The 26984-nt window shown below is 48.7% G+C and overlaps 9 protein-coding genes across 9 annotated transcripts; 7 read left to right on the plus strand and 2 right to left on the minus strand.

Moving 5' to 3' along the window:
• Positions 1-12: 12 nt before the first annotated feature.
• Positions 13-3559, plus strand: F9C07_2078948 (uncharacterized protein; the record flags this gene model as incomplete). The annotated part of the gene is made up of 9 exons (XM_071508845.1): positions 13-302; positions 356-487; positions 596-1134; positions 1217-1304; positions 1390-1504; positions 1556-1613; positions 1661-1826; positions 1872-3047; positions 3098-3559. Exons 1-9 carry the CDS (start codon positions 261-263, stop codon positions 3557-3559), a joined length of 2778 nt encoding a protein of 925 aa, XP_071363619.1. The 5' UTR covers positions 13-260.
• Positions 3560-3591: 32 nt separating this feature from the next.
• Positions 3592-4157, plus strand: F9C07_2237989 (uncharacterized protein; the record flags this gene model as incomplete). Its single annotated transcript, XM_071510011.1, has 2 exons — positions 3592-3950; positions 4031-4157. 2 exons carry the CDS (start codon positions 3592-3594, stop codon positions 4155-4157), a joined length of 486 nt encoding a protein of 161 aa, XP_071363620.1.
• A 635-nt stretch (positions 4158-4792) lies between these two features.
• F9C07_2197902 (uncharacterized protein) lies at positions 4793-7196 on the minus strand (the record flags this gene model as incomplete). The annotated part of the gene is made up of 5 exons (XM_071509420.1): positions 4793-4900; positions 5083-5774; positions 5825-6861; positions 6989-7085; positions 7139-7196. 5 exons carry the CDS (start codon positions 7194-7196, stop codon positions 4793-4795), a joined length of 1992 nt encoding a protein of 663 aa, XP_071363621.1.
• Positions 7197-8623: 1427 nt separating this feature from the next.
• Positions 8624-9693, plus strand: F9C07_9899 (uncharacterized protein; the record flags this gene model as incomplete). Its single annotated transcript, XM_041289343.1, has 3 exons — positions 8624-8763; positions 8829-9107; positions 9165-9693. The coding sequence occupies 3 exons, from the start codon at positions 8624-8626 to the stop codon at positions 9691-9693; spliced, it is 948 nt and encodes a 315-aa protein (XP_041142328.1).
• Positions 9694-11870: 2177 nt separating this feature from the next.
• Positions 11871-13648, plus strand: F9C07_2126605 (fungal-specific transcription factor domain-containing protein). Its single transcript, XM_071509088.1, has 4 exons — positions 11871-12343; positions 12403-13203; positions 13253-13319; positions 13371-13648. The coding sequence occupies exons 1-4, from the start codon at positions 12150-12152 to the stop codon at positions 13614-13616; spliced, it is 1308 nt and encodes a 435-aa protein (XP_071363622.1). The 5' UTR covers positions 11871-12149; the 3' UTR covers positions 13617-13648.
• Positions 13649-13789: 141 nt separating this feature from the next.
• F9C07_9901 (uncharacterized protein) lies at positions 13790-14665 on the plus strand (the record flags this gene model as incomplete). Its single annotated transcript, XM_071511956.1, has 3 exons — positions 13790-13809; positions 13863-14021; positions 14086-14665. 3 exons carry the CDS (start codon positions 13790-13792, stop codon positions 14663-14665), a joined length of 759 nt encoding a protein of 252 aa, XP_071363623.1.
• An 821-nt stretch (positions 14666-15486) lies between these two features.
• Positions 15487-17296, plus strand: F9C07_2225296 (uncharacterized protein; the record flags this gene model as incomplete). The annotated part of the gene is made up of 6 exons (XM_041289344.1): positions 15487-15645; positions 15717-15794; positions 15880-16047; positions 16395-16647; positions 16730-17070; positions 17138-17296. 6 exons carry the CDS (start codon positions 15487-15489, stop codon positions 17294-17296), a joined length of 1158 nt encoding a protein of 385 aa, XP_041142330.1.
• A 4629-nt stretch (positions 17297-21925) lies between these two features.
• On the plus strand, positions 21926-23836 carry F9C07_2126631 (uncharacterized protein). Its single transcript, XM_071509089.1, has 5 exons — positions 21926-22098; positions 22151-22347; positions 22424-22941; positions 23015-23616; positions 23679-23836. The coding sequence occupies exons 1-4, from the start codon at positions 22088-22090 to the stop codon at positions 23171-23173; spliced, it is 885 nt and encodes a 294-aa protein (XP_071363624.1). The 5' UTR covers positions 21926-22087; the 3' UTR covers positions 23174-23616; positions 23679-23836.
• A 463-nt stretch (positions 23837-24299) lies between these two features.
• F9C07_9905 (putative efflux pump antibiotic resistance protein) lies at positions 24300-26034 on the minus strand (the record flags this gene model as incomplete). Its single annotated transcript, XM_041289353.1, has 2 exons — positions 24300-24944; positions 25006-26034. 2 exons carry the CDS (start codon positions 26032-26034, stop codon positions 24300-24302), a joined length of 1674 nt encoding a protein of 557 aa, XP_041142332.1.
• Positions 26035-26984: the final 950 nt, after the last annotated feature.

The raw sequence follows: 26984 nt of genomic DNA on the forward strand, positions 1-26984 counted from the left end.
AACATTCTTACCCTCATCATGAGCACGGCGCCTTCATTTCTACAGTCATATGTCGTGGTAGGAGCTGCAGACCATGTATAACACTCACTCACTGAAATAAACATCTCCCGCAGCCGTCGTCGGCGCAGCGGTTAGAGCTTTTCTCTACTTTCTCTGGAGTTGTTTCTAAGATATTTTCCTCCACCCCTTTCGCAACGTCCCAAACCCTAAGCTGGCTGCTATCGGTTCCTACCTCGAGTTTTACCAGAAAGCTATTAGAGATGGCCAACATCTCTAGGAATACAGAAATGCGGAGAACTTTGGTTTGTGACTGAGTTTTCATTGCACCACGATGGGATGACTAACAACAGTCTAGGCCCAGATTGTCCGTGTGAACGATGGACAAGTTCATATCAAGGACTCATTCACTATCTATACGGCTGATTCTGGTAAGACCAGCAACGGTCCACCCACTGTTGGAGCTGTCGACCACAACCTGCATCGCCTGGTTACCTGAACCCATACTTTTCAAAGCATGTCCTCACTGGCTTGAAGTCTACTGTTCATGCACATATAATAAAGATGCTTACCCGGTTCGAAGAGCACATGAACTGAGGCTCTCGATTTGGATTGTCTCAGCCTTGACAGCAGGTGTCATCACTTCTCGTTTCTGGTGTCAGAACCAGTGCTATCTCGACATCCTGGACTTCCACTTTATTGTCAGAGATGGCCTCTTGGGCTTGTTCCACGTCTTCTATTGGGTATTTTCCGTTCTAGCGTGGTTACCCTCCTCAAGAACCTGCGTCGCTGGGTCATTCGCCTCAATTTGGGCCCTGTTGCCGATCTTCTCGTTCTGCGTGATAAAACCGGAGAAAGAGAAGTCGGCAAATTCCTGAAGAGTCAAACTTTCGATATCAAGTCTTCTATTCTCATTGGTACGCTCGGTAACCCTCAGCCCACGCGGGAACCGTCGACCGTGTCCTTAACGAGGGTACAGTCTTCCTGTTCGCCGGTACTGAAACTACGTCTCGTACTTTCGTTATCGCCATGTTATACCCCTGTTCAATACCAAATGCTAGAGAAACTGCGCGAAGAGTCAAAAGTCCTAAGCGGCACCAATACCCTCTCACTTAGCTTGAGAACATTCAATACCTGGTACGCTTGCTTCCTTATCCTGTTTTCAATGGAAGACACCAGCTAATTGATTTGTCACCATATACCGGTGTCGTCTACGAAGGTCTGCTCGCCTACGGCTCTATCAGCTGTCTCTCGAGGATTCCTACGCAGAAAACCTGAAATACAAAAGCTATATGATACCTGCAGAAGTATGCAAGAACCGGTCTTCTTGATGAACCTCGGCCATGCTAGCCCTAGGTCTTCCAGATCCACATCAGCCAGTCAACCTACTAGGTCTACAACCTCTACCACAACCCCGGGAGATGGATCAAGGCGGCCCAAGGTGGTGTCTCCTCAAGAAGTTCGTCAGACACTGTTTGCAGGATAGTAGACAATATATCGGCTACAAGTAAGCATGGGCACGTTCCCCAATCGATCCAGCTAGTAACAGTTAATTTAGGGCTCTGCGTTGAAGAAATGAGTACATATGACCATAGGGTGGGACGGAAGTTCTTCATGTGATGATTCACGACCACACGGTGACCCTCTTTGGTAAGAATCGCAGTAACCAGATCTACTACCTGGCATGTGGTAACGGCCAGGTTGCCAACCCTGGAGCTTGGAATGTTCCTTTTCCCGTAGTGGACGGGGCCGAGCACATCTCGCCCTATGTGAATATGGCCGACGGAGGGAATACCATCTTCGCCTCTGACGGTGGAAGGATATACAGAGTCACGCAAGCAACGCAGACCAGAGCGAAGCTATAGCGAACGGAGGATGTCAAGCTCGCCGCTCCACCGGCCCAGAAAAGTCTCTCGTTCAAGTCCTATACGACCACCCTTCATGTCTCCGATCCGAATAACCTTCCCGTCGCTAATAGCCAGCTGGAAATATCTACTGACTCCCGTACGCCCGGTAATATCAATGGCGTCTACTATGTCCTTGGAGTGGAGCCAGTTAAGATTAAAACGGATGCCACCGGCGTGGCTACAGTGATTCAGGAGACGGAAAATATCAACTGTGCGGTACTCAAAATCGAGGCTGGTGCTGGGACTACGCAGGCCGTTATTAACCCGAGGATGAAGTCGTTCGAGAAACTTGGGCAACTTGATTCCGCGAGCTCCCTCCGCCACGCCAGCTTTCCTACCAACACCGTAGCCGGTGGCATGCGAGGCTCTCCACAGTTTAGCCCCCTTGTTGAGTCATCAGTAATGGAAGCTGATGTGAATGCAGTCGCACAGGGCATGAAGAGTCTCAAAACCGCGTACTCACATATACAAACACCAGACTTGAGATCCAGGAAGCTGTTCAACCTCAACTGCGATGTCATTCCGGCGGACCTAGGGCATGGCCTGGAAATCACAGGCTCCATGATCGCTCTTGGAGATCTTTTCCTTTTGCTGAAATCCGCTACGGACGCCACATCAAACGTAGTATGGAATGCTGCCAGTGATGCGTGGCACTTTATCGTCCAGACAGCCGAACAGGTGTACCATGCTGTACTCGACACAGTCGATGCTATCGTGGGCACTATTGAGTGGATTTTCAACTCGGTGAAGACGGCCATTACTAAGATTATTCGGTATGTCGAGTTCCTATTTGAGTGGGACGATATCCGGAGGACCAAGGATGTTATGTACAACATCACGAAGCTGTTCTTTCAGCACCAGATCGATGGAATCAGCGAAGAGAAGAGGAATTTTGAGACCATGATAACCTCTGCTGAGCAATCGCTTGGCGAATTCGCTGGCTTTAGCGACTGGTCGAATCTAGGCGACGCTGCCAAACAGCCAGCCTCGGCCAATGTGAAAAACCCGGCAACGGGGCAGACTCCCGGTTCGCAAATGTTAGGAAATCATTATCGAACACATGCCGGCGGTCTTAGGATTGTCCAGTATCCTGTGCCTTCTTCGAAAATTGACAAGGACTCCGTCCAGAGAAGTCTTGACGGCGTGATAGAAGCGCTTGCGCAGAACAGGGGGATAATTCTACCTTTGCGAAGCAACTGGGGGACGTAGCTAAAGAATTCGGCTTGATGGAAATCAAGGCTGCCCTCGAAAAGCTGGCTGTCATCATCGTTGATGGTATTCTCTCCAGCACGCGGGTTGTAGTCGACACTCTACTCGACTTACAAAAGGAGCTTGCTACTGCGGGCTTCGACGCATTGGCTGCAAAACTGCATATCCCGATTATCTCGGATATTCTTAATGAAATTGGAATTGAGGATGTATCCCTTCTGGACTTATTTACCTGGATCAGTGCCACCAGCTTCAACGTGGTGTATAAGATTGTTACCAATACCGCGCCTTTCCTGGACAACGAGGATGTTCAAGCCCTCATTACAGCCAAGAGCTGGGACGAGTTGACCCCGTTGTTCCATACACCATCCTCCATGACAACAGACTTGATCGTCCTGGTCTGCGGGAACCTGGAACCGACCCTGCCCCGGCTAGACACAGCATAATGAACCATGTAATATTCATGGCGGGACACGGTATGGCCGCCGCGGTAGAGGCCTACGTAGTTGAGATAAACGCGCTCGAGGCCAATTGTCCAACAGGCGACAATCCATTTTCCACCCCTTCAGCCAATTGTGGCATCGTTGCAGCGGCCTGCCAAGCAGCAGCTGACTCGTTCGCGCCCCGGTGCCCGCTACAAAATGACTGCATGCGCGACCTCAGCTGGGTGACCACGAAGCTGGTCATCCTGAGCAAAGCCATCTTCAGCAGTATTGGACAAGCATGTCTGGCCTCCAAGGGACTGCCGACAGCCGCCGATGCGCGGGCCATGGGCACTGGGATAAACTCCCTGCTTGTTGCGCCCGGACTAGCGGTGACCATTTACCATTTCATAGAGTTGACAAACAACTATTCAGCAATGACAGACTTGCTGCTTTTGTGGGAGAGGTGTCGAATCTTTCTTCCTATCTAGCTAGGATCTGCTATGGTCTAGCGCTGATCGATGAGGATCCGGAGACTCGTGAGTTCTTTATCGGCGTGATGACCGCTGCGAATCTTACAACGGCCGGGACGCAGTTATTGGAGGCTGGTGCTGATGCATAGGGCACCATTTGCGACTGGGCCAGGGTGGTTCTGAAGCAGCCTCTATTTGTTAAGCTGGTTGTAAGAGTCACTTTCGCAAATTGCCAATGATATGTTTTGTTGGTTCGAACTTTGCTCTTACTCTATCTTAAATACCGTCAGTGCTAGCTGCATGAGGTTGGAAGGAGTCAACAAAATGGCTGGAGCCAAAAACGCCTCTTCGACAGATGGCACTCAGCCACATAGTGGGCAGAGTGTGTATAGAGATTTCTCCCTCACAGAAACACACAGGCTTACCACAACGTCGGTCACGTTATACATCTCTGCCTGCCGTGTTCTTATGCGTTAATAATGCGGCCTAGAGGAGTGTCTCGCAGAATCCTCATTCATTAGATTGACAGTTTGAGTCTGTATGAATGAAACATACATATCATCCAGAATTAGTCGTCTGCATATCGGGCAACGCAGAACGAAGACTAAGAATCAAAAAATAGAGACCCAGAAAGCCCTTTCTTCTTTGAACGCCACTCTCAATCAGTGCACATGGCGCAACCGACCCTAGCGCCTAAAGAGTGCACCTTCGCTTGAGCGCTGGTGGTGTCTCAGTCTCCACCGGATCAGCTGAGCTCGGCGCTAGCACGCTGACATCAATCTTTTTAGTTCCCACCGATGAGGCCCATGTTGTCGTCAAAGCCTGCGGCTCCGTCCAGCCAGGATAGAGGAGGAGGGTCATTGTCCGCCCGACAGATGTATGATTCAGATATCTGCGGACAAGGGATGGGCGCGCCTTACCGCAAAGCAATAGAATCATCACGGTTACCATAGAAAGCAAGATCCAAAATAGAGCAAAAAAAGCTGGAATTCCGAATGGGACTCGGTACTGGATGGTCTTCCTGTATTCTGTCACCGGTACCTCTACTTGCCCCGAAACATTGGCACTGCCTACCGGAATGCCCTGCGGTGAAAGCCATCCTCTGGTACCGACTACAGCGTTGGCAACTATATCCGTCCAGATCAGATTGATAATGGTAGAAGTGGTGTCTGCTTGCGTTGAGTAACCTCTCCATTTCGAATATAAAGCGCTGCTCGTCTCCCCGGTATAGTCGCTAACGCTGTTCGTAATGGAGCTGCTCAGTGAGTACAGATACGCAAACGATGACAGATGGAACGAGGCTCCCGGTAAATTTAACAAGCCATTGACCGGGAGGCTTAGAGTCGTGTCACCAAATCCGGGTAGCCAGAGCGATTCTTTTCGAATGACTGAGATGTCGCTTCTGTTTTGATATTCTTTGGAAACAATACCCCAAAGTGGCTGCGCGACATCTAGCTGGATGGAGGTGTTTTCAACTCCCCAGAGCGGGTTTTCATCCTCAGTTTGATACGTCTTCTCAGTCATATCCACGACGCGAAGGCCACCAAGACTACCGGAACCGTCGTAGCGGAAGCGTACCGTCTTGATCAGAGCCTTGGCAGCCGACGCGCAGGAGTAGATCGGTATCTGCCATGTGCTGTCGGACTCTCGTATCAAATGATTACCTCCGTCTGTCCTTCGTGCCGCGCCATAGACTATTCCACAGACGACGCCCACGTTCGTCATATTGGCGTAGTCGAACATACTGTGCCCTTGACACAGAGGACCTGCGCATCTAGTTAGCGAATGCTCCGAAGGCCGCAGATAGCATCTGTACCAATATTGGTGAAGTTCTTTGTGGTGATATTGAAGGGATTTGGATACCGCACGCTGGCAATGTCCCACGCCCGTCCAGAAGCATTATACCCAGGGTCGGGTATGTTGAAGAAGTCTCCCCACATGGTGGACGTCGAGATGCCATCTGGGCCCCAGGACACTCCGGTCCCTTTGTTGAGTATAGGGAATGACTTCCCTACCGCCGAGTTCACGTACTCGAAAGACTGAGCATAGCCGTGGCTGCTCGGATTGGTGACATTGAGATAAATCATGCCCATGGCATTCGTTAGCCATGCACCCGTGTATGCCTTGTTATGCAGGTCGAAGTTATGCTGCGTTTGCACTATCGAATGCTCCGGTTGCTGGTGACGTAGGTTGACGAACCCCCCACGGTCGGTTACGGTGACATTCACGGGAAACGATTGCCACTTAAAATCCAGAGTGAGGTTGAGGTTGACGCAACTAGTCTGAGGCACGACGAACAGTAAGTCTTCTGTCCAGGTGCTTCCATGATGGGACTGGGGAGGTAATGTGTGGTTGCGGAATCCAATGCCTCCATTCTTGGTGTCCATTATGACCCCTTCAGCTACTTCAATGCGGTCGCTAAGGATCCTGTTCTCAACCTGGCGATATGAGCCAACCGCATACAGCGATCCTTTGTTGTAGTTTTCCCTCCGTGTCAGCTCATAGTTACGCCACTCAATATCCCAGATGCTTGAGACGGTGGGCGACAATTCTGATAGCCCGCTGGCAAAGGCATATGTGAGATTCCATGGGATAGTGATGTTCCACTCAGGGTCCAAATTGCCTGGGACCGTGATGTTAGAATTAGAGCCTGGGCAGATATAGAGACCGCAACGGCGATTAAACCCAAGGGAATGTCTCGGCGGTGTCCCTGCTCCCATGGGAGATTGGTCTGGGATGTAACTGAAAGTCTTTGGAGTGCTCTCGGGGGCAGGGAGAACAACGTCATAAAGGCCTAGGGGCGTAACAATTCCGGCAGTAGAGATAATGGCTGCCACGACGACTCTGATCCAGCTTTCAAGGTTTACAGCTCGATCTACCCCTATCGAACAGTCTGAGTCACTGCGGAGGATGGTGGGCCATAGTGACGACTGCAAAGTGCGAGCGAGGACAGACCTTCTTCCGTTAGTGAAGATAATACCATGTGAAGGTGTTGCTATACCATGTCACGGCGGTGTTCTTCTCTTGAACAAGAGACATTAGGATCAATGCACTGAGGGTTGGAAAGAGGTACCGCGCTGGTCCTGTCAGTATGACCCTTTCCCGTGTCTGTCTGGACAAGATTACTCACCTACGAAGATACCAGCTGCGATGATACCAGATACATAGCCGACTGTGAGCTCAACCATGGCAACGATTCCACACTAAGACGGAATATACCTAAGTTCAAGTGGGTGACCAGGAGTTCCCTGTGCCTGAAAGTGGGCATTTATCATCGGGCACTTATGTGTTTGCAGATCCCACTGAATTGCCAGGATCATTTAGCCTTGCAGTCAGCCTTGTCGCTCAAAACACGTATCACCTTCGAGATCACCGGAGGTGAGATCATCCGGACGGGGCTAAAGACCGAGGTAATTTACTGAGGGAAAACCCAATCAGTGTGCTTGGTTGATCTGAAAGGCAGCTTCCTTGGCATGAAAGAGCGTTGTTATTCTCCCAAACGATTCATCATAGTCATCGATATTTTTCTGAGCATGTAGCAGATACAGAGCGCAACGAATTCACAGGCATATGCGTCTACACTAATCCTCGTTACTACAACAGTGTTCCCATTATCACTCGCTAGCGATGACAGGGACCAGTCCATCAATATTGTTTGCGGTCTGTTTCAGCATCCTGAGTTTTGTTGAGCAAATCCCTCCTCGTGCCTGCCGTGGACTATTGGTATATCATGTTCTCCATGCGCTGCCTTCGCAATTGTGTCTTCCCTCGCGGGCACACTACTTCTGGGTCTAGGATTCGCATACTGGAATTGTCTAGTTATCAGATGAACTTTCGCGATCTAATAGTTCTTTCTGTGTTAAATAGGCGAAGTATATACAGATATATATTTTTTCCGTATTACCAAGAGCACTGGCCTCTACCGACGGCCCTAACTTTGTTCTGGCGTAGTCGTTAAGCCTAAAGACGCCAGTTGACCAACCATTCGTCTTGTACACTCCAAGCATGTCTGCCAGTCAAGTCGTCCAAGGCTCCATTCCTACCAGCGCGTGGCCGGTGTACGCGAGTACGACACTACCCCGCGTCAGGAAGAGCGTCCCACAAGGTAATATTGGAGAGCATTGGCACATCTATGCAGTATTCGTGGAATACGTGAGTGACAGGGACCTGGAGGCTGGAGCTCTTATCCTAGGGGATAGCCGTGGGAGGCGTTTGGCACCACTCCTGTTTCGGTCAATATAACATGAGAGCTTTTCTTCTCTTAAAGAGGAAAGTGACGGCCTCACGGTGGAGGGCGATTAGCGAAAAGAATGGATTTTGCGAAGTGACGGTAATAGGCTAATAGCTTGCCGTCGGGATCCTCCGTTGTACAGTACACGACAGTTCCGATAATGGTGCTGTTATGGTCCACATCGTTAGGGAATCTAAATGCTGGGCGGTAATTGCCTCGGAAAAGACTCGATTGGAGTATTGAGTGCGATATTGCTCTGCCGATCTTTCCTCGTATTTGACATCGAGAGGCCGAGTGGGCTTGGCAATGCTGTATCCGCCTCGCACTTAAAGCGCTGCTTCCTGCGTCTGAGTCAATCAATCGGAAGCCTCGAAGAGAGACAAGATGTGGGCCCGATTGATTCCAATTCTTCTGCTTCTTGTGAAGCCCACCGTATCGCGTGTGAGCCCCTATGATATCGACGACATTGAACGTCCGGATAATGTGACTGGCTTGGATGTCAAGTACTATGGTAACATCGGCTCGTATGTTGTCATCGATCTAACCTAGGTGATCTTCTGATTTTGTTGTTTAACCTGTGTGGCGGCAGTTACTATAACGGCACGCTCATCGTGAGGATAAGTCCGCAGCGCAAAGCACATAAAGTGAAGCCGCTGGACGGCAATGCCTGCGGAGAGTATGAAGATCGTACATTCGAATTCATTTGGGACGCTCTCGTCGGCTTAATCCCGACTGCGCCCAACGCACCTTCACCAAACCCATTCTTCCTTAGCCTCTATGCGTGGGACGAGGGCTATAGACTGCCAAACGAGAACGAACCTGCGAATTACAGCGAGTACCAAGGGACCTGGTTCCACACGTTTTCGAGGTTTGGACACAGTATCCTTCTTTATGAAGAGGCTTCAGACTGACCCGAGGCTAACAGTGATCAAAAGCCCATCTTTTACTTTGGTATCACCAACCAAACCGACAATGACCGCTCGTACTACTTTGACGGCCACATGAGCACGGAATTTATGCGGCAACTAGATATCCCTTTTAACGCGTCCGGCATCTGCACGCCAACAAGCTCGAAGGAGGATTTGCTCTTCAAAGGCACATACATGGTCCCAGATAGCGAGGCACATCTTGAGTGGATGAGGGATTTGTCTGTCCCAACCATTCGCGGATATTTCAACCTAGGCCGGGCGTATATATCTATATCCGGATACCTCCGTGCCATCAGTGAGGAAACAGAGCTTGTGGGGAAAGCCGAGGTTGTCTTCCAAGGACAGATAGATAATGCGAGGTCGGATCAACTGCTGCTGGGCAAGAAAAGGCCAGAGTGGAACGCTACGCTGGGGTTTTCTGTGCCTGCTGGTGGAGACGTTGCTTCGGTGGCGATATCTACCAAATCGTGGAAGACGGAACTTCAGGGATTAGTACTGCTACTAGGGCTAGCTTTGCTACCATGACAATACCCCCTTTGTCAATCGTGAGGGCCCCTAGGTAATAGCCGAAGGTTGGGCGATAGTATGTTACGCACAATATCGTGGCCGCTACGGATGGTTACGTGCAGTGAGAATGGGCCTTGCTCTCCGTTTCAATATACTGGCAATGACCGTATCAGGCAATAGTACTGTGGATTGGCAGACAGGCATTTAATCATGAGATTTCGTAGTCACGCGCCACAAGGGGTCACCGAACGAACATAAGGTAGCTAGGACAAACAGACCCTAACAAGGTCCTAGATTTATTAGGCAAGTGATGGTCCGTTATATATAAGAGAACATATATAGATAGATAGAAAAGGGGTGTCATGCATATCGCCGACAGAATTAGAGCTCTGCACCGAGGTACAAGTGTGATAATATCCTTTTTGTTAATAAGTCCAGTGGCAGCTACTTATAGCTGTCGTAGTTGCCATCTCTAGCCTTACTTGTTTCCTAACCAGGCTCTCCTTAGGTGCCTGTCACTTCGTACAGGGCACACTTCCCGATTCTACGTTAAGCCATATAATCTGACCTGGAAACCAACTGACGGCGAGCGGTCAGTGGATTATCAAACCAGCATCATCACCCTCGTTGTTGGAAGCTTTAACCAAGCCCTATAAAATGCCGGGGCATAACAAGTAAAACAACGGATGGAACATAGATGCAAGAAGATATTGGGAGTTCTTATTATGTATATGACCATCCGAATACGGGGCGCTCCGAGGGCATATTGAAATGTGGTGGCAGGAAAAGTTGCGTTGAATGAAAACTGCAGTCTGGCTGAACGGGCCAGACGCGGTAGTAAGTAGGGTCTGCGGTAGAAAGTGTCACCTTTAGCCATTTTGAGCAACTTCGTTCCGGGTAACAGCACCGCCAGTCACGATACCAAGCGACAAGATAAGGTTTAGTTATTCCAGGAGATTCCCAAGAGTACATGTGGACAATTCGTATCAGACATACGACTCTTTGGCTGCATAGCTGCTCGAGTATCACTGCGCCACACGAGCAAAATGACAAACGTATGTAGTGAAGAGTGCCTACGGGCAGATATTAGCTCATTATAATTCCCGCTGGCACCCCTGCCTACCCTTTTGGCACTAGCAGACCTAATCCAACGGTGAAGAGGTTGACCAGCTTAGCTGTCACGGCCCTTGATCGACAAACCGCGAGGTGCCGTCTATCCCCATATTCCAAAGGGCGGTCTACCTCTGCATTTGAAGTTTCAGCAGGTTGAAGCCAACTAAGCACGCCGTAGATGGCAGAGAAGCTGTGCTCGTCTAAGCTTCAAAGATCCTAGCTCCAAAACTCTCTTTGGGGACACGCGAATGAAACGCCGGCAATGAACGTAGCAAATCGAAAATGCTAAAGCTGCACGCAGGAAGGAATGTCTACACAAGGCTAAGGAAAGTCACCAGTCGAAAGCAGATACTTATATGCACCCGCGAGACCACTGTGCGAGCAGTCCTGTATTCATAGATACCGAAGGGGTTGTAGACAATAGGCATAGCGCAAAGCGTTTCTTGGCTGATTGCTCGACGATGAAGACCAGGAAGGAAAGATCTACGGGAAGCTTTTCCTCCAGGTGTATGACGAACGAGCAGCCTTTCAACAGAGCAGATGAGGGAGTGGTTTTGGATGCAGATTAATTATGTATGGTGCTCTCAAGTAGCCTGTATTCTCCAGAGCCAGAAACTCCTCTCCTGTGGCTGAATTACGATCAACTGGTGAAGAGAGGGAGCTTTTGTCAAACCGGGGCGTCTCGTATTGCCTGCCATGGCTGCACCGGCCATACAAATTAGGTAGAGCGAACAGCCCCTGCACCACGCCTGAGGACACGGATTTCAACCTCCGAAGTCCTGAACTAGCGCCAAGATTGATCATAAATAGGTCATTATTTTGATAGATTCAGATGAATTCAAGTCGATTTCGTGATAATTTATTCCGCGACCTTCAGTACGGAGGCAGTAGTGTTTGACACTTATTTTCCTGCTATGCTCCGACTAAAGCGTGGCCCTGGCCGACTTTCGAGTTGCACACTCCAAACTGTTATGGAACTAACAGAGACGGATCTTCCTAACTAATCGTAGCGTATGAACTAGGGATAGCTGAAGAACAGAAACTGCGAGGAAACTCGAGTGAGAAAACAGGAGACAGAAACAGTGATCACGTGACTGCAAGCTGCGTATCCTACAGGGCGCATGTTATGGAGCATATTTGGATACCACCCTGGCAGGGGCCAATATGCAACCCTGGTTTAGTGTCTTGGCAAAATGCGGAGGTTGTGGGCCTTGGGACTCAGCAGCTCAGCCTCTCATTGTTTTTATTTTCCCGTTGTCGATGTATATAGCCTCGGTTATATGCTGACGGTCCCATGCGCGCGCTACAAACAAACGTCACTCTTCCGGCAAGTGAGGCAGTGACGCAGCACCGAGAGAGTAATGGCAGAACCAAGGAAGAGCCCAGAGCACGACGCATCGTCGACCAAGAATTCACCTGCTGCCCACCGCGCTAGAATCGCCTGTAAGGCATGCAACTCCAGGAGGGTGAAATGCGATGCGGTTGATCAGCAGCCGTGCTGGCATTGCCGCCTACGTCAGACTCCCTGCGAGCTGATCGAGTCAAAGAGAGGCAAGTACGTATTTCCGATATCGCACGCAGCCTTGCGCTTTTATGGGCTAAGTTTGCGGCCAGATACCCTCGGAAGAGACGCTCTCGGAATCAGCATGCCCTGTGTGCAGCAGACCAAACCGCTGGTGACGCGGTAGTCACCGATCCTGCCTGCAGCACTACCGACTCTGCACTACAGCGCGGCCGCCAGAAGGCCAAGCACCCGCTCGCGCAATGCGCTGGGCCATCCCAGCCAAAATTTGCTAAACCGGCTCAGCCCAGCCGGATATCCCAAAATGTGCACACACCACATCTGCTGCACCCGTTACACCTCACGTACACAATCGAGATACTTGACGAGCCTTCAGGAGGGTCAACAGAACCACTGAAAGTGCATTACGCGATTCCAGCTTCCATTGCCGCCCAAACATCCTCAGCCCCTGGGCATTGCGCCGCAGAGCCGGTGGCCTTGAGCGACGCTGTCGCAACGCCATCTTGTCATATAGCGCGCCCCTTGATCCGTGCTTTCTTTGAGCTTGTTCACCCAGCTTTTCCAGTGCTCGACCGAAGGGATTTCGCGCGACTGTACGCGCAGGGCCAGGTATCTCCACTTGTTTTGCAGGCCGTCTTTATGGTTGGCTTTACAGTATGCAGCGAGAGCCTGGTTCATGAAGCTGGGTACAGCAACAGAGAGCGGGCAAGGAAAACACACTACCTTCGGGCGAAAGCGTTGTACGATGCTGACCACGAGAAGAATCCGTTAAGCGTTGTGGCAGCTGTCCTACTGCTCGGCTTTTGGTGGTCGGGGCCAGAGGACCAAAAGGATTATTGCTATTGGGTTGGATGTGCGACGATACTTGCACAGTCGTTTGGAATGCATCGATCGTATGTGCGCCCGAGCCCTCGTTCTGGACAAGCTTTGACAATACTCTAGCTCATCGCAGTCTGGAATGAGCCAATCAGTGAGGTCACTGCGGAAACGAATATGGTGGTCTATCTATGTAAGCCGCTGCCAGTTGCAACATGCTCTTCCAGAACGCTGACATAGCCAGGTCCGCGATCGACATACTGCGGCAGCGTTCGGTCGGCCGTGTCGCATTCGAGATGACGACTGTGACATTGAACCCCTCACTGAAGATGACTTTATGTTTGACAGCGATTATGATCAATCCGTGGTACCATCCCAGGAGTCCTTCCATATATCGTATGCCATCGAGATGTCCAAATTGGCAATTCTCTGTGAGTTACCACAGACGATGATTGACTATATCCCTGCGGGTGGCTTACATTTTCTATAAAAATAATAGTGGGAGATATTCTCATCGCAGAGTTTAGCCCCGGTCATACTGCAAAGGGAAACTCCGACCCAGAAGCATTAGCGCACAGACTTAAACAATGGGAAGGCCAGATACCATCCGACCTAAGACGGACTCAGCTGGACGCATCCATAGGGGCGCCATTCTGGGCCAATATGTTGTATACCTCCTACTAGTATAGCGTTACCCACCCTTTTCAGTTACGGAACTTTTGGTTGACAAAATTAGCAACTGCCATGTTCTGCTCTTTCGAGCCAAGCCACTTGGTGGTCTCTCTCCAGCGGAGGCCGACATGGACATTCGGGCGCGTATAGCCGCCGATTCGATCACTCGTATTGCTGAGGATCTTCTGGCAGCGAGGACAATAAAATACGCACAGGTTCTTCTGTACGCTTCCTCAAATCCCGACCATCCGCTGGAAGTGCTCAAATTCCAAACTTACATGTGGCAGTGTCCCTGCCCTGTTCGGGGCGCTATCAGTTCATACAATGACTCTTTGCCGCGAAGACTGTATTCGGCAAAAGCTAGCGGAGAACAAATCGCGACAATGCCTGCTCGCCCTGTGCGAACTCTCTGAATCCTGGCCTGTTAAAATCTGGTTTGCGAAGGCATTTGCCAATCTGATGAGTAGGCTAACTGGCATCAAAGTGGGGTCCATTGTCAGCGTGCCCTCAGGAATTGTAGATGACGCTGGCAGCATGGGGTTCTCAGAGGAACCCGTTTCACTCCCTCGTCGCCGCTCACCCGCTGGTGCTACCAGTTGGGATCTCATTGCCTCGGATTTCCTCCCCAGCTCGGAGCCAAGTATGCGGTCGCCTCGCTTTCAAGGCTCACCTCTAACGGAGTTTCTCGTGTCAGGCTATACTTCATCGCCGGCCGATCAGCTACTTGATGGTCTACTCCCATTTGGCCGTATCGATAGTACGTTCACTCCGGACATGGCCTTATGTAACAGCTTCGAGCCAACACTACCGGCATTTGATGGAGCTTCGACGGAAGAAGGGAACTCTCAAGGTATCTGGACAGGATAGACAGACATATGTTTGCCTTCCGTGCTGCCATGCCCTCTCAATGACCCGGCGTCAGTCACACCCTCAACTTGAAAGTGCATCAGCTCTATCAATCCCAAACCCCAATTCCACGTATCTCGGCAATAACGTTTGGAATAGCCTAGCAATTACAAAGAATCCAACCTCTCTTTTACTTCTCCCGCTGCACTAGCATTCACTCTCAGCTGCGAACCGACCCCTTTTTCTGAGTGCTTCTCACAGGCTCCACTAGTCTATACTTTGATCTCCCAGATACCAATAGAATGCACGGTCGTCATGGTCCAGCATGCGGACCAGCTCTATATGGAATAACACCGTAGCATCCCATCACATGACTTCGTTGATCAGATAGATGTCTCTATAAGGGTGGACACGGGTAGAGGAGATCTTATAGAAGTACCCACTGGGTATTTATGGGTGCCAGCAGTGAGCGGGTCAACAAGGCTAAGTCGATGACACTGTAACCCCGGCCGAGAAGGCTCGAATTAAGTTTCGTGGCTCAAATCCAGCCCTAGCTTCAATGGACAATTTCTCGGGGCCGACAGCCCCGCCGCACCTACGTTCGCCTTGAAAGCTGTGTAAAGAATCAATCCATTTGCCAAATGGAAAAGTACAGGCAAACTACAAATTAGTGATCTATGGAATCTGAGATTGTTCCCACAACGACGGGGCCTATATGAATGTGGCAACTTCTTATATATATTCCCTCAACATATAAAATGTGCAACTACATGACCCCCTCTTCTCCACGGCATCATTGCATCTGTTCAATTCATTGATTTTTTCTTCGCCTATCTGCCAACATGGCTGCTTTTCAGAATCTTGTTCGATTTGCCGTCGGAGACCGCGCACACTATAGAGGACTCATTGAGGCCGTCGATGGGAAATATAAGGTGCAGCGATTCGATGGAACTCCGTTCGACGGAGTGGTGAAAACAAATGAGGAGCATGAAGTTGAGACTGTGTGTTTCACTATTCTCCAATCTTCCAGATTCATATAGAAATGAAGATATTGACATGATAATCTCTGCAGCTACTATCCCCCATCGAAAACACCCCGAATGTGATATATATTGGATTAAATTACAAGGCGCATGCTCAGGAATCCAAGGTAAGTCTCAGTCGCGTGCAGCTGGGCAGCAGTAAGAACTATGACTAGATTGAGCCTGGCAACAAAAACTCATTCGAAAATATAGCTCCCGGTACCGACCTATCCTCCCGTCTTCACCAAGCCAGCGGATGCCCTCGCCGGCCCTTTCGAGAAGATTGAAATTCACCCGGACGCGCAGCCGCTGCTCGACTACGAGGGCGAGTTGACTGTGATCATTCGGCAAAGATGCCAAAAACGTGACGGAGGAGGAAGCGTTAGATTATGTGCTGGGGTACACAGCCGGAAACGTATGCTTCCATTTGAAGTCTTCAAGTTTTCCTCCCCTTTTCACCAAAAATGACCGAAGTTACCCTTCCTCTCGAAGGCAAAATCGATAAAAGGCTAATGATTTATGGAAAAGGGTCACTCGCCTAGGGATATCTCCACGCTATCTGTACGAACTTCAGCGGCGCAAGATCAGTCCACGAGAGATCGCGAATCTAGGTTCTCTGCAGCTGGTGATAAGCACTGGAATGGTTTTGCCCGACTCCCTTTTTGAATGGTTCTACGATTCCGGCTTCCCTCCCAATTTCCGGCTGAACAATATGTCTGGCGGGACAGACATCAGACATTGCGGGCTGCTTTGGTACCGGTAATTTCCTGCTGCCAGTCCATGTGGGTGGGTGCGCCGGCTTGGCCCTGGGGATTCCCGTTGAAGTGTATGAACCATCCGTCGACAGCAAAGGGGTACCAGATGCGGATGGTGAAGCGGGGGATCTAGTGGCTACGGCAGCCTTCCCTATCATGCCCGTTAGCTTCTGGGGTCAGGATGGCAACAAGCGTTATCACAAGGCGTACTTTGCTGAATTTGACGGTATATGATAGATTCCAGCTCCAAGCGGCAAAGAAAAAGAGATACGGTATGAAGGCTAACTGAAACTGTGCTTTTTCATTAGGTGTCTGGACCCATGGGGACTTTGTCTCGATCCACCCCATCACAAAACAGCTGTTCTTCCATGGACGTGCTGACGGGGTGCTGAATCCATCGGGCGTCCGGTTCGGCTCGTCAGAAATTTACCAGGTGATCGAGAGCGTCTTTTCCAGTGAGGTCGAGGACTCGCTCTGTGTAGGGCAACGGAGACCCTCTGATAACGACGAAAGGGTGATATTGTTCCTTAAGATGAAACCAAATGCTGCCTTTTCTACAGAACTCGCGAGACGAGTAAGAGCCGCTGTTCGTAAACGGCTGAGTGCTCGTCATGTTCCGTCTTATGTCTTTCCCACTCCTGAAATACCAGTGAGTAGTCTCCCCGATCAGCGAGGACTGATTTACGAGAAACTGACCTGTCGATTGAATTATCCAGGTGACAGTGAACTTCAAGAAGGTGGAGCTGCCTGTGAAAAAGATTATATCCGGGATACATATCCAGCCATCCAGTACACTTGCATACCCTGAATGCCTAGACTATTACGCCCAATATTTTGACATTGAGAAGATGGCGGCAGGTGAGAGCAAACTTTAAATAGATACCAAGTGGCCGATATATATTCTGATATATAATCACACCGTGACCATCCATAGCCAGTCTAGCTAGTGCTTACTGGTGCGCCTGCTCAATTCAATGTTGTCTATCGGGCGTCTAAGTTCACTGGCCGGGGTTTCCCGTCATCTCCCTGGTTAGGGCTTGTCATGCATGTGCTCCGTCTCTAGATGCGCCTAGCTTCTAGCTTCAAAATATATCGTAAGGAGTATATAGAAACTGTAGCCATCCACGTGAGATACGCTCGGAGGACAAGAACTATTGTTCAACTTATGGAATGGAACAACTATGCGAACACGAACCAGCGTCGAACCTAATCATGACTCAGACCGTTAGCAGGAGGACTCAACAGTCAAGAGTACGCAGAATCCAGCAAGATTGGATGATATTCTCAGACGATGTCGCTCTTCCAAAGCAAGGTACGGTGTGATCATTATCTCCGATACATGACATTCACATCGGCAAAATAGTGTCTAATCACGGAATGGAGGCAGAAGACAATAAGTAGGCATTAACTAACTTACCAGCTAGGTCTCAAACGGAACAGCAGCACCTGTTCCCTTAAGGGTCTGTGAAAATCATGGAAAGATGAAAGAGAAATGCAAGCGAGAACAAGTTGGAGGCAGCTTTCCTTTACTTTTATATCTCGGCCAAGACAGAGAAGTAAACATGTCTCACGAGATATCTCTATACTATCCGGCTAGCGGCTGCCATACTGATGATCGTACTACGTAGTACGACCTATTAAGTAGATCTCAGCTTGAGGCTAGAATAATCATTCTCCACGAAGCTCCAGATCTTGTAATTAACCTGGTCTATTAAGCCCTTCTTTGGCGTAGCGTGACTCCAAGCCAAGATGAGGCCAGTCATCACTGGGTGATGAGGTATATCCCTTGAAATCCTGTGGATGTCGAATGGTACTCGAATGTTATATTATTAAAAGGGCCAAGAATAGATGATAGGTACTATTCTCGTATACATTTTACGGATATATGCGTTTGGACAGTGCTATACAGAGTATACAGCGCAGGGTCCATGTCCTGTCAGGTAAATCCCGAATGAATCACAGGTGAGTTTTTCATTTCTATCAACCATCCTAACAATTAACTCCATATGATTATCCTAAATTGCTGAATGAATGTATGCAAGCGCAGCCCACTATCTGCGTCCTAGGGGTTGATATTGTGTGGGACGCTAAAAAATTAGTGGGACTCACTAAATTGTACCGTCCGGCTGCTTCTCCACTACTGCAAGCCCGTCTCAAACTACGCCCGAGTTGTCTAAGCCTATAGTGTTGCACCAATCATCACCTAAGAAGTTGGGAGAGATCACTCATAATGGCTCATAGTGGCTCATGTAAGCTCATGCCGGATCATGCTGGCTCACATTGGCTCATATGAAACGACATTTTCATTAAGTCGGGTGCCTCACCCACAGGAAATTAAAAGTGGGCTAGCTATAATTTGCCATGTTATAGGCAGGTAGATATCGGTTTTTAATCTGGTAACGCCATGATCATTACCTTAGACTACCAGATGATCCTCTCCTGTTGTAGACCTGTGTCAGTATATAATTTCAACTAAGCCCATTTGATGCTCTCTGAATTAATATGTAACTTCACTCTTAGATATAATAATCCCTTATTATCGATTGCTGAAGGCTTGCATCATATTCAAAGTTGATCATGTGTAGTAGGTCTATGATGTGTCTGCAGCGTGTTCAGTGGCCTCAATACCCTGAATCCAGGAGCACACAACAAATGGTACGCGGTGTAAATCTACGTGAGTGTGCTGCTTTGGACCTTTGAGACGTCCTCTTTCTACATGTGTAATACCAGAACCCTTCACAATAGCCAGGGGCAAGGTATTTATATATGCCTTCACATCCTCTTTCGCCAGCGATATATAAGCTTCTAAGCTGAAAAGATCTGTTCTAATATGGCCGGCTTGCCTTTGCTAAGTATTTCTCTGTGATGAGTTGTAGTATATACTACCACGTCAGATACCTACCGTACGAAGCTTAGGCATCTATCTGGATGGTGTGTTTCTTCTCCAATCTTCATCTCATGCGACGACGCACCTTTAAAAAAGAGAATGACTGTTGGCCACATTGAGCTCGACTAAGGACGTGTGCTATGCAACCTTAGCTCCAGTTTGCTATAAAAAGATATTTGTCGGGATATTACTGAGAGGAAACTGGGCTAATGTGGCGGGATGGGAAGACACTATATACTAGCTGTTAGAAAATCACAGCAGTTGAAATGCTGCTGATCCCCTCTTTAATTAAGATATATGCATTACTAGGTGCATAGTATACCTAGACTGAGAGAAACTCTTGATAGACTTAATCCTTCGTCGACGATCATTCCACGGGCTGTGAGAAAGTGTGGGTAAGTCCTTGATATCATGGAGAACACATAGAAAATGAGACTCCACCACATCAGCAAGCAATTCACTGTCACTGGGGAAACCATCGTCAATGGTCACAATCCACCCACTCGTCTTATTTAGCACCACCACTTACTATCTGTCTGCATCGGCCCTTCTAAGAATATCGGTTTGCCACTTAGTTTGTGAATTAATGAAGCTCGGAAGTCTTCTTTTCGCTCCCTTTTTTATATACCTATGATTCCCTTTAGGGTTCTGAATGAATCTATAAAAGTTACAAATGCGGCCGTGTACTTCACATAAAACTTCAAGATTGGAACGCTAGGCTAGAATCGACGTCACTTTAGGGAACTCCTTGCATTCCATGAGTAACACAGAGTCTGTCATTGCATATAAGTATGCTATGACTCGCTAGAAGCATATATAATGTCCTACCTTATTACTCTAGTTGTTTCTGGATCAGTAACCCTGCAGCACGGCCTGACTCGAATGACAAGAACCACAGCCGACCATGATCTACTCGAAGCAGTAGGCTCAACTCCACCAGGCCTTCCTATTGGCCTACTCTCATCCCGCTATCATCCAACCGAGGATTTCAAATGATGAAGTCTACTAATATCCTTAACCCTGCATTATAATAAGGTCTATCAAGGGGGGATTCATTGGCCTGGCTTACTATTCCACCGTCGCATCCCTGCATGTCTGTGCCCCCACAAGACTTCACATCTTCGGAATAAGACTGAGATACTATTCGCGTATCAGCAAGTGGCAGGTCAGCAACACAGGTATATAGGGAGAGTAAACTCGGTACAGGTTCATCAGATATGATTCCCATCTCCATTGAGGGTTAAAAGCAAGCAATGCAGCCTTCCTGTCCGAATCTATTTACCCTACGATCCTCCCCCCAAAGACCCCTAAGAAACCTTTAGCCTGAACCATACAGAATGCTCAAGCAATCGATCATGCTCATGAGCACATACGAGGACGAAAACCTTAACATTCCCCGAAATGACATCGTGCTATACATAACGCTCAGCGTGGCTCTAAGCATAGCTATCTTCATATCCACCCGCGCTTTAGCAGAATTCAAAGGAATATAAAACCAACCCAAACAAAGAAGAATAGCTATCTCGTATTCCACACCACTATCCGTGCTCTACCCCTCACGATCGTGGGTCTCGTCTGACCTTCTTTTCGCTAGAGGGCCGTGGCTTCGACGTCCGACGTCTTGACGAATCGAGTGCGTTCCGCACCCCCGGTGGGAGTGTGACTTGACCTTTTGCATATCTCATGCATGCAATGTCTGCTTTGATTTATTTGGAATTGCTCTTTTTGTTATCCTGGCTTATCTGAAATGTTTCCCCGCTTATTGTGTGTTATCTTGAGCTACGGGTATCTCCCGGATTTGTCTAACGGCTGGGACATCGAGGTATTATTTATGGGCCGGGAACATCTTATGTTGGCGAGAGAGGGGCAATACACCTGCTTTCCTTTATTTTGTGGTCCTTCTTATTCATACCAACGGAGAGATAGGGATCGTAGACAGAAGACATTTGACAACATATTCAACATTTATTTCGACCTATAGCACGTGGACTAACAGCCCTATAAACATGACTAGACATATTCTACTCTGGCGCTCCATCAACTCAGAGTTGTTTCTGACTGAGTCCTGACTGTACGGCATGCCTCGTCGGACAGAGTAATTAATGGCTTGCCATCATTTTGGTTGTATTGTTCGTAGCCATTAACTGCGATTCTTGCGTGATAGGATGCAACTGCACCGACTCCATTATCCGCATCCGTTGAATACTAGTGTTAATCTGATCAACTGCCAATGTATGCTTACTAGCCAACAGACCTTCTAGCCTGAGTAGTAGGCTCTCCGTTACAACATTCTTTTTTAAATCATGGCCAAATGTGGGGGAAAGGCCGGAGGATTGCCGTGATCGGGATTTTACCGCTAGCGCCACCAAGTGACTGGAGGTATTAATAGACTTCGCAGTGGCAATGGCGTCTCTATTCCACCGTGGCTCAAGACGTAGGAATTAAATTCCAACAAGCAATCATGAACTCTGTTTGGCCTGATTTCGCGGACCTGCCTCTGAAAAAGTATGGGCCGCGTGGAAACGCGTGGGGATTATGGGGTCCAGACGACCAAATCGGAACTTTGAATTACCTTACAGAAGAAGTGGTCGCAAGAGCTGCAGGGGAGGAGATTAAACTTGGTAAAAGGATCTCTCTGAAGTAGGTGGTTTAATCTCTATATAGGTATCACATTATTGACGTGTATCTAGCTGGACCTTGACGGGCTCATCGTATCCTACGTTGACTCGGAAAACTCTGGATCTCAAAATCATTAACAAAGCCCCGTTAAAAATTGCCCATGATGATGAGGTATAACTTCTATTCTTCTACTTTCTTATCCCTCAGCTGACAAGGGTCCTAGTGGTCATTCAATTCGCAGTGTAGTTCTCAATGGGATGGGTTTCGACACTACGCCTATCAAAACGAACAAGTTAGTCTACAAGCATAAGCTGCATTTCGAGAACCCAAACTCACTATGGTTTCTTCTGCTTAAGCTATACTACATGGGACGTACAGCAGCACAATTCGCCGAATCATCAGTTCCCAACGGAATCCAGCGTAAGATCCCGCCCGCTCAAATCCAAAAAAAAAAAAAAAGAACAGAATTGATGACTCGAGCTACTATGCACAACAGATATCGCCAAAAAATGCATTGCAGGACGCGCCATACTGGTAGACTGGTACAAATGGGCCCAGAGGAACGGCCGCGTGGTCGACGCCATGACCGCACATTCTGTCCCTTTCACCGAGCTCCTGGAAGTCATCCAAGACCAAGGCCTCTCCTCCGATGACTTCAGGGCCGGGGACATCATCCTCTTCCGGTTTGGATATATCAGTCAGTACGAAAACATGCCGGAGGAAAAGCGGGCCCGACTCGATGAGGTGTATAAAAGGCAGAAACCCGAGAATATCGGCATCGAGCCTTCGGAAGAGCTCTTGCGGTTTCTCTGGGAGAAACGGATTGCCGCGGTTGCAGCGGATTCTAGATCCTTTGAGGTTTGGCCTTGCACGGAAATCGAATGGCATTTGCATGAGTGGTTGCTTGCTGGTTGGGGGATGCCGATTGGAGAGCTGTTTGATCTGGAGGAGCTGAGCATCGCTTGTGATGAAGCTAATAGATATACTTTTTTCCTGACAAGCTCACCGATGAATGTAAGTCACAGTTTTCTCTCCCTCTGTTATAATGGCGATGGTTTGAACTAATTCTATGTGAAAAAATCCACAGGCCCCTGGACACGCCCTGTACAACCCCTCTATATCAACACCACGCTCGGCTTACGGAAATACTCTGGTGGAGTTCTACCTACATCGAGAACAAGAGATAGTCAAGCAGTATAATTTAAGCTTTGCGGAGGTGAACAGCGACGTGATCCGGGCGTTCTGATGCAATCTATATCTCTGTAGATGTGGATCTCTTTACTCTCTTCATCGCTGACTAGTCTACAGTACCACACACCCAACATCCCACGAGATTCTATAACCACAACCCAAGGAAAGAAAAAGAACACTACTCCTCCCCCCTAAGAATATACCTCAAGCAATTCCTCTCCTCCTCCAACTGACAAACATACATTTCCAGCACTTCACACTCGTCCTTCAACCTCTGTAGCTCGGCTTGCACTCTGGCAATCCGATCCAGCTGTCGCTGGCTGTACGAGAGCTTAGACGTGTGGTGTTTCTTTTCATCCTGGTATGTGGTTTTTGGGTGAGAGATCTTTGAGTTTGAGGTATCGAGGTCTGGGTTATCGGGGGAGACTGGTGAGTTATATGATGGGGCTTGGCCTGGGTGGGGGGCCATTGTCTTTGTCTTTGGGGCAGATGGGGTGTGTCTGGGTGTTCTTGTTAGTTTATAGGTTTATAAATTGAATTAAGAGGTGGGGTGTAGACAGACTGTTACTCTGTTTTCAGTGTTGTTCTGAGTTTGGGTAGCTTTATATTCGTGGCTTGAGTAAGTGTTTCCGAGTACAGTAGGTTCTTTATATTGATATCAAGACTTGGTCATAGAGTTAATAACATAATATTCGAACATGATGATAGACAGGAACCCATTCAACTAGAGTAGACAAAATCATTTCAACAAAAAGAAAGAAATATGAACGCCCTAACCGGAGCAAAATGGTCTATACGACGGTCCCCGGAATGAGTCAAATCAGGTCAGGTCCGGGAACCCTAATAAGGATAGCTTCGTTGGCCCTGCGCTAGGACCTATATAATATAATCTGGGAGGGCCCTTCCTCGGGTTGACTTTCTCATGCTGCTCGTATACGAGGCGTCTTGTGATTTACTTGGTTAGACATGGTTTGGGGTCGGTTAAAGGTTGATGATCTTTGCGTTTGGTTGTACTCCGTGTATCTTTTGTAGAGTAAATATGGATTGTCATCTTTCTTTACATTTCAATGACATAGTGACTTATCCTAGGCAAACCATAATGAGAAGATGATTGACATGAAACAGGCATCAATTCGTGAAAGTACAATTAAACATTAATCTAGGAAATTACCGATCTATATCTAGTTAGATGGTGCATCATCCTTCTTCTTAACCGACACCCACTGCATCCCAAGAGTTCCCAAAATCGCACAACAAGACAATGCAACCCCAACATAAAATGTCTGATCCAAGGCCTTATTATAAGCAAACAGAACACCCTGATAGAGCTCCTGCGGCACAAAATTCTTTATATCAGTAGCACCACCAGACAAGATGGCACTCGCGTCAGCCTCAGGCACGTACGTGGCCAGGTTAGTTCTCAGCTGGTTGGAGAACACGTTCTGGGCGACCGAGACGAAGACGGCGGCGGAGAGGTTTTCCGTGAAGATGACGACGGCGGTACCGATCGGAATGTCTTCGAGGGGTAGCACACATTGAGGGGCAGCAAACGCCGTCTGCAGGCCGCTGCCCACTCCCGCGCCGACGAGGAACTGGTAGCCGATCCATTTGGCGTGGCCGGAGTCGACTTGCAAGGTGGAGAGGAGTCCGCTGCCGATGGACATCAGGATCACGGTGAGGTAGGCGAAGGGCATGTAGTAGCCGATTATGGAGGTGAGGGCGCCGCCTAGTAGGGAGAATATGACGCTGCCTAGGAGCATGGGGAGATTCATGATTCCGGATTTGATTGCGCTGGCGCCTTTGACGGCTTGTAGCCAGATTGGGATCTGAGATGTGCGTTAGTAGAGTTCGGGCTTTTGGTTGATTGCTCTGGAACTTAGTACTTACATAGTAAAGCAATAGGAAGAAGCCGGCGGTCACACAGGAGCCAAACAGAGCGGAGCCCCAGATATTTCGGTTGTTAAAGACACGACCTGGGACTGTCGCGCGGTCTCCGCTGATATACTGAATGACAATAAAAGCGATAAAAAGAAGACCGGCAAGCACAAACAGAGCGATGATGCGGCCATTCTTCCAGGGGTAGGTGGAGCCGCCCCACTGAAGGGCGAGCAGCAGACAAATGACCCCAGGCAAAAGACACGCGGTTCCTGGAAGATCCATCTGTTTGAGCTGGTTCAGGAAGCCGACCTCGCCCTTCTTACTGCCGCGGAATGGGGCGATAAAAAAGGTAATTATGACAGCGGGAAGTACACCAAGAGGCAGGTTGATATAGAAACACCACCTCCAGGAGATATTGTCCGTGAAGGCACCTCCCATCAGAGGACCCGCGATGGACGCAATGCCATACATGGAGCCCATCATGCCAATGAAAGCCGGACGTTGGCGTGGCGGCACACAGTGAGCGATGAGCAGAAAGGAACCGTTGCCGACACCACCACCGCCGACGCCTGCAATGGCACGGCCGACAATCAGAGCCGTTGAACTCGGGGCCACGGCGCAGATCAGAGACCCCAGTTCAAAGATGAAGAGCGCCGTGAGGTAAACCCGTTTCACCACGTAGAAGGTGAATAGCTTCCCCCATATCAGTTGGAAGGCGCAGTTTGTGAGGAGGTAGGCGCTAGCATACCAGCCAACGTCACCAAGAGCGTGGAATTGGTCAGTAATCTTCGGGATGGCGCTCGAAATGATGGTGTTGTCGAGTCCCACAAGGAACATGGCAAGATTCAAGCTTATGATGATGAGTGTCAGCTTGAGTGGGCCGGGGTATTGAGGCTCGCTTTCTTGCTGGTCGCTGTTCTGAGAGTCTCTGAGGGCCACCGTCGAATGTGACTCCTTCTCTAGTTGAGATGCGTTAGAAGACATGTTGGAGGTTGATTTCCCCAACGGCTTGCTCTTTGAGGTGAAGAAGTTCGTCATGATTGCGAGCACCGTATGTGCAGATCTATCGGGTAAATCGAAGGAAAACAGGATTGGCGACTTCCAATATCAATCGTCAATTGACAAGTACACCACTATAAGGAACTCAAGGAAAGGCCTTGGGAAAGCCGTGGCTTTGACTTGTCGAGCGGGATACTTGTCGAAATCATCTAGATACTGTGGTATACTGATGGTATATATACTGGATCAACAACAGTAGCAAGCTTCATGTTTACCTTGTGTATATCTTCCCCAATCACAAGAGTGATTTGGATCCACTGTGGATCTGCCATGACATGAGTCAAGTTCACTCATGATGATTGGAATGTCATGATTGGTGGGAGTCCTCAAGGTTCAATCTGTCTCCCGCTTGCAGATCCACACTAATCCATCGATGGAATAGCCTCCGCTCACTTCTTTTTTATACGTATTAAAATTGTTTCCACACCCCACAAGAGCTTTCTCGACTCATTCGATGTCACCCCGACTAATGATCCCAGCGATACTATAAGCGACAGAGCAAATAGGAAGACACAAGAATATAGAATATCAAGTGAGAGAACAAGTAAGCGAACCAAGTGGGCCGCCAAGCAGATACTGAACGATTCGACCACCTATCTCACAATCTAGTCGTTTGGAATGGAAATAACCTATGCTGTTCTCCTACAAATAGTCGCATGTTACTGAAACCTCGCGGATTAGTTCAAATCTAAGGTATCCACGGGAATTGACATATGCTAAGTGGGTAGTGTATCCGTGTATTCTTCTTGGAACAGCCAGCGGAGTTAACGGTACTCGGTGAGATCCAGCTGGGGACTATCAGATTATGTTCTGGGTTTACTTTTTCAAAGTGATATATGCCCAATCGCCATCTCACGGACTAAATGTAGTATGTATGAAGTTCTGGGATGTTGATGTTATAAAGTCTGTATAGGAGTTCGTATCTACTG

This window comes from Aspergillus flavus, chromosome 2 (assembly GCF_009017415.1).
Source record: "Aspergillus flavus chromosome 2, complete sequence".
In the NCBI taxonomy this organism is placed as follows: domain Eukaryota; kingdom Fungi; phylum Ascomycota; class Eurotiomycetes; order Eurotiales; family Aspergillaceae; genus Aspergillus; species Aspergillus flavus.

Coding starts and splice junctions, on each gene's coding strand:
- F9C07_2126605 (XM_071509088.1), top strand. CDS start 12,150: ATGGCAGAACCAAGGAAGAGCCCAGAGCACGACGCATCGTCGACCAAG. Junction 12,344..12,402: donor ATCGAGTCAAAGAGAGGCAA/GTACGTATTTCC, acceptor GTTTGCGGCCAG/ATACCCTCGGAAGAGACGCT. Junction 13,204..13,252: donor TCGTTTGGAATGCATCGATC/GTATGTGCGCCC, acceptor ACAATACTCTAG/CTCATCGCAGTCTGGAATGA.
- F9C07_2126631 (XM_071509089.1), top strand. Junction 22,348..22,423: donor AGTTCCCAACGGAATCCAGC/GTAAGATCCCGC, acceptor TATGCACAACAG/ATATCGCCAAAAAATGCATT. Junction 22,942..23,014: donor TGACAAGCTCACCGATGAAT/GTAAGTCACAGT, acceptor AAAAATCCACAG/GCCCCTGGACACGCCCTGTA.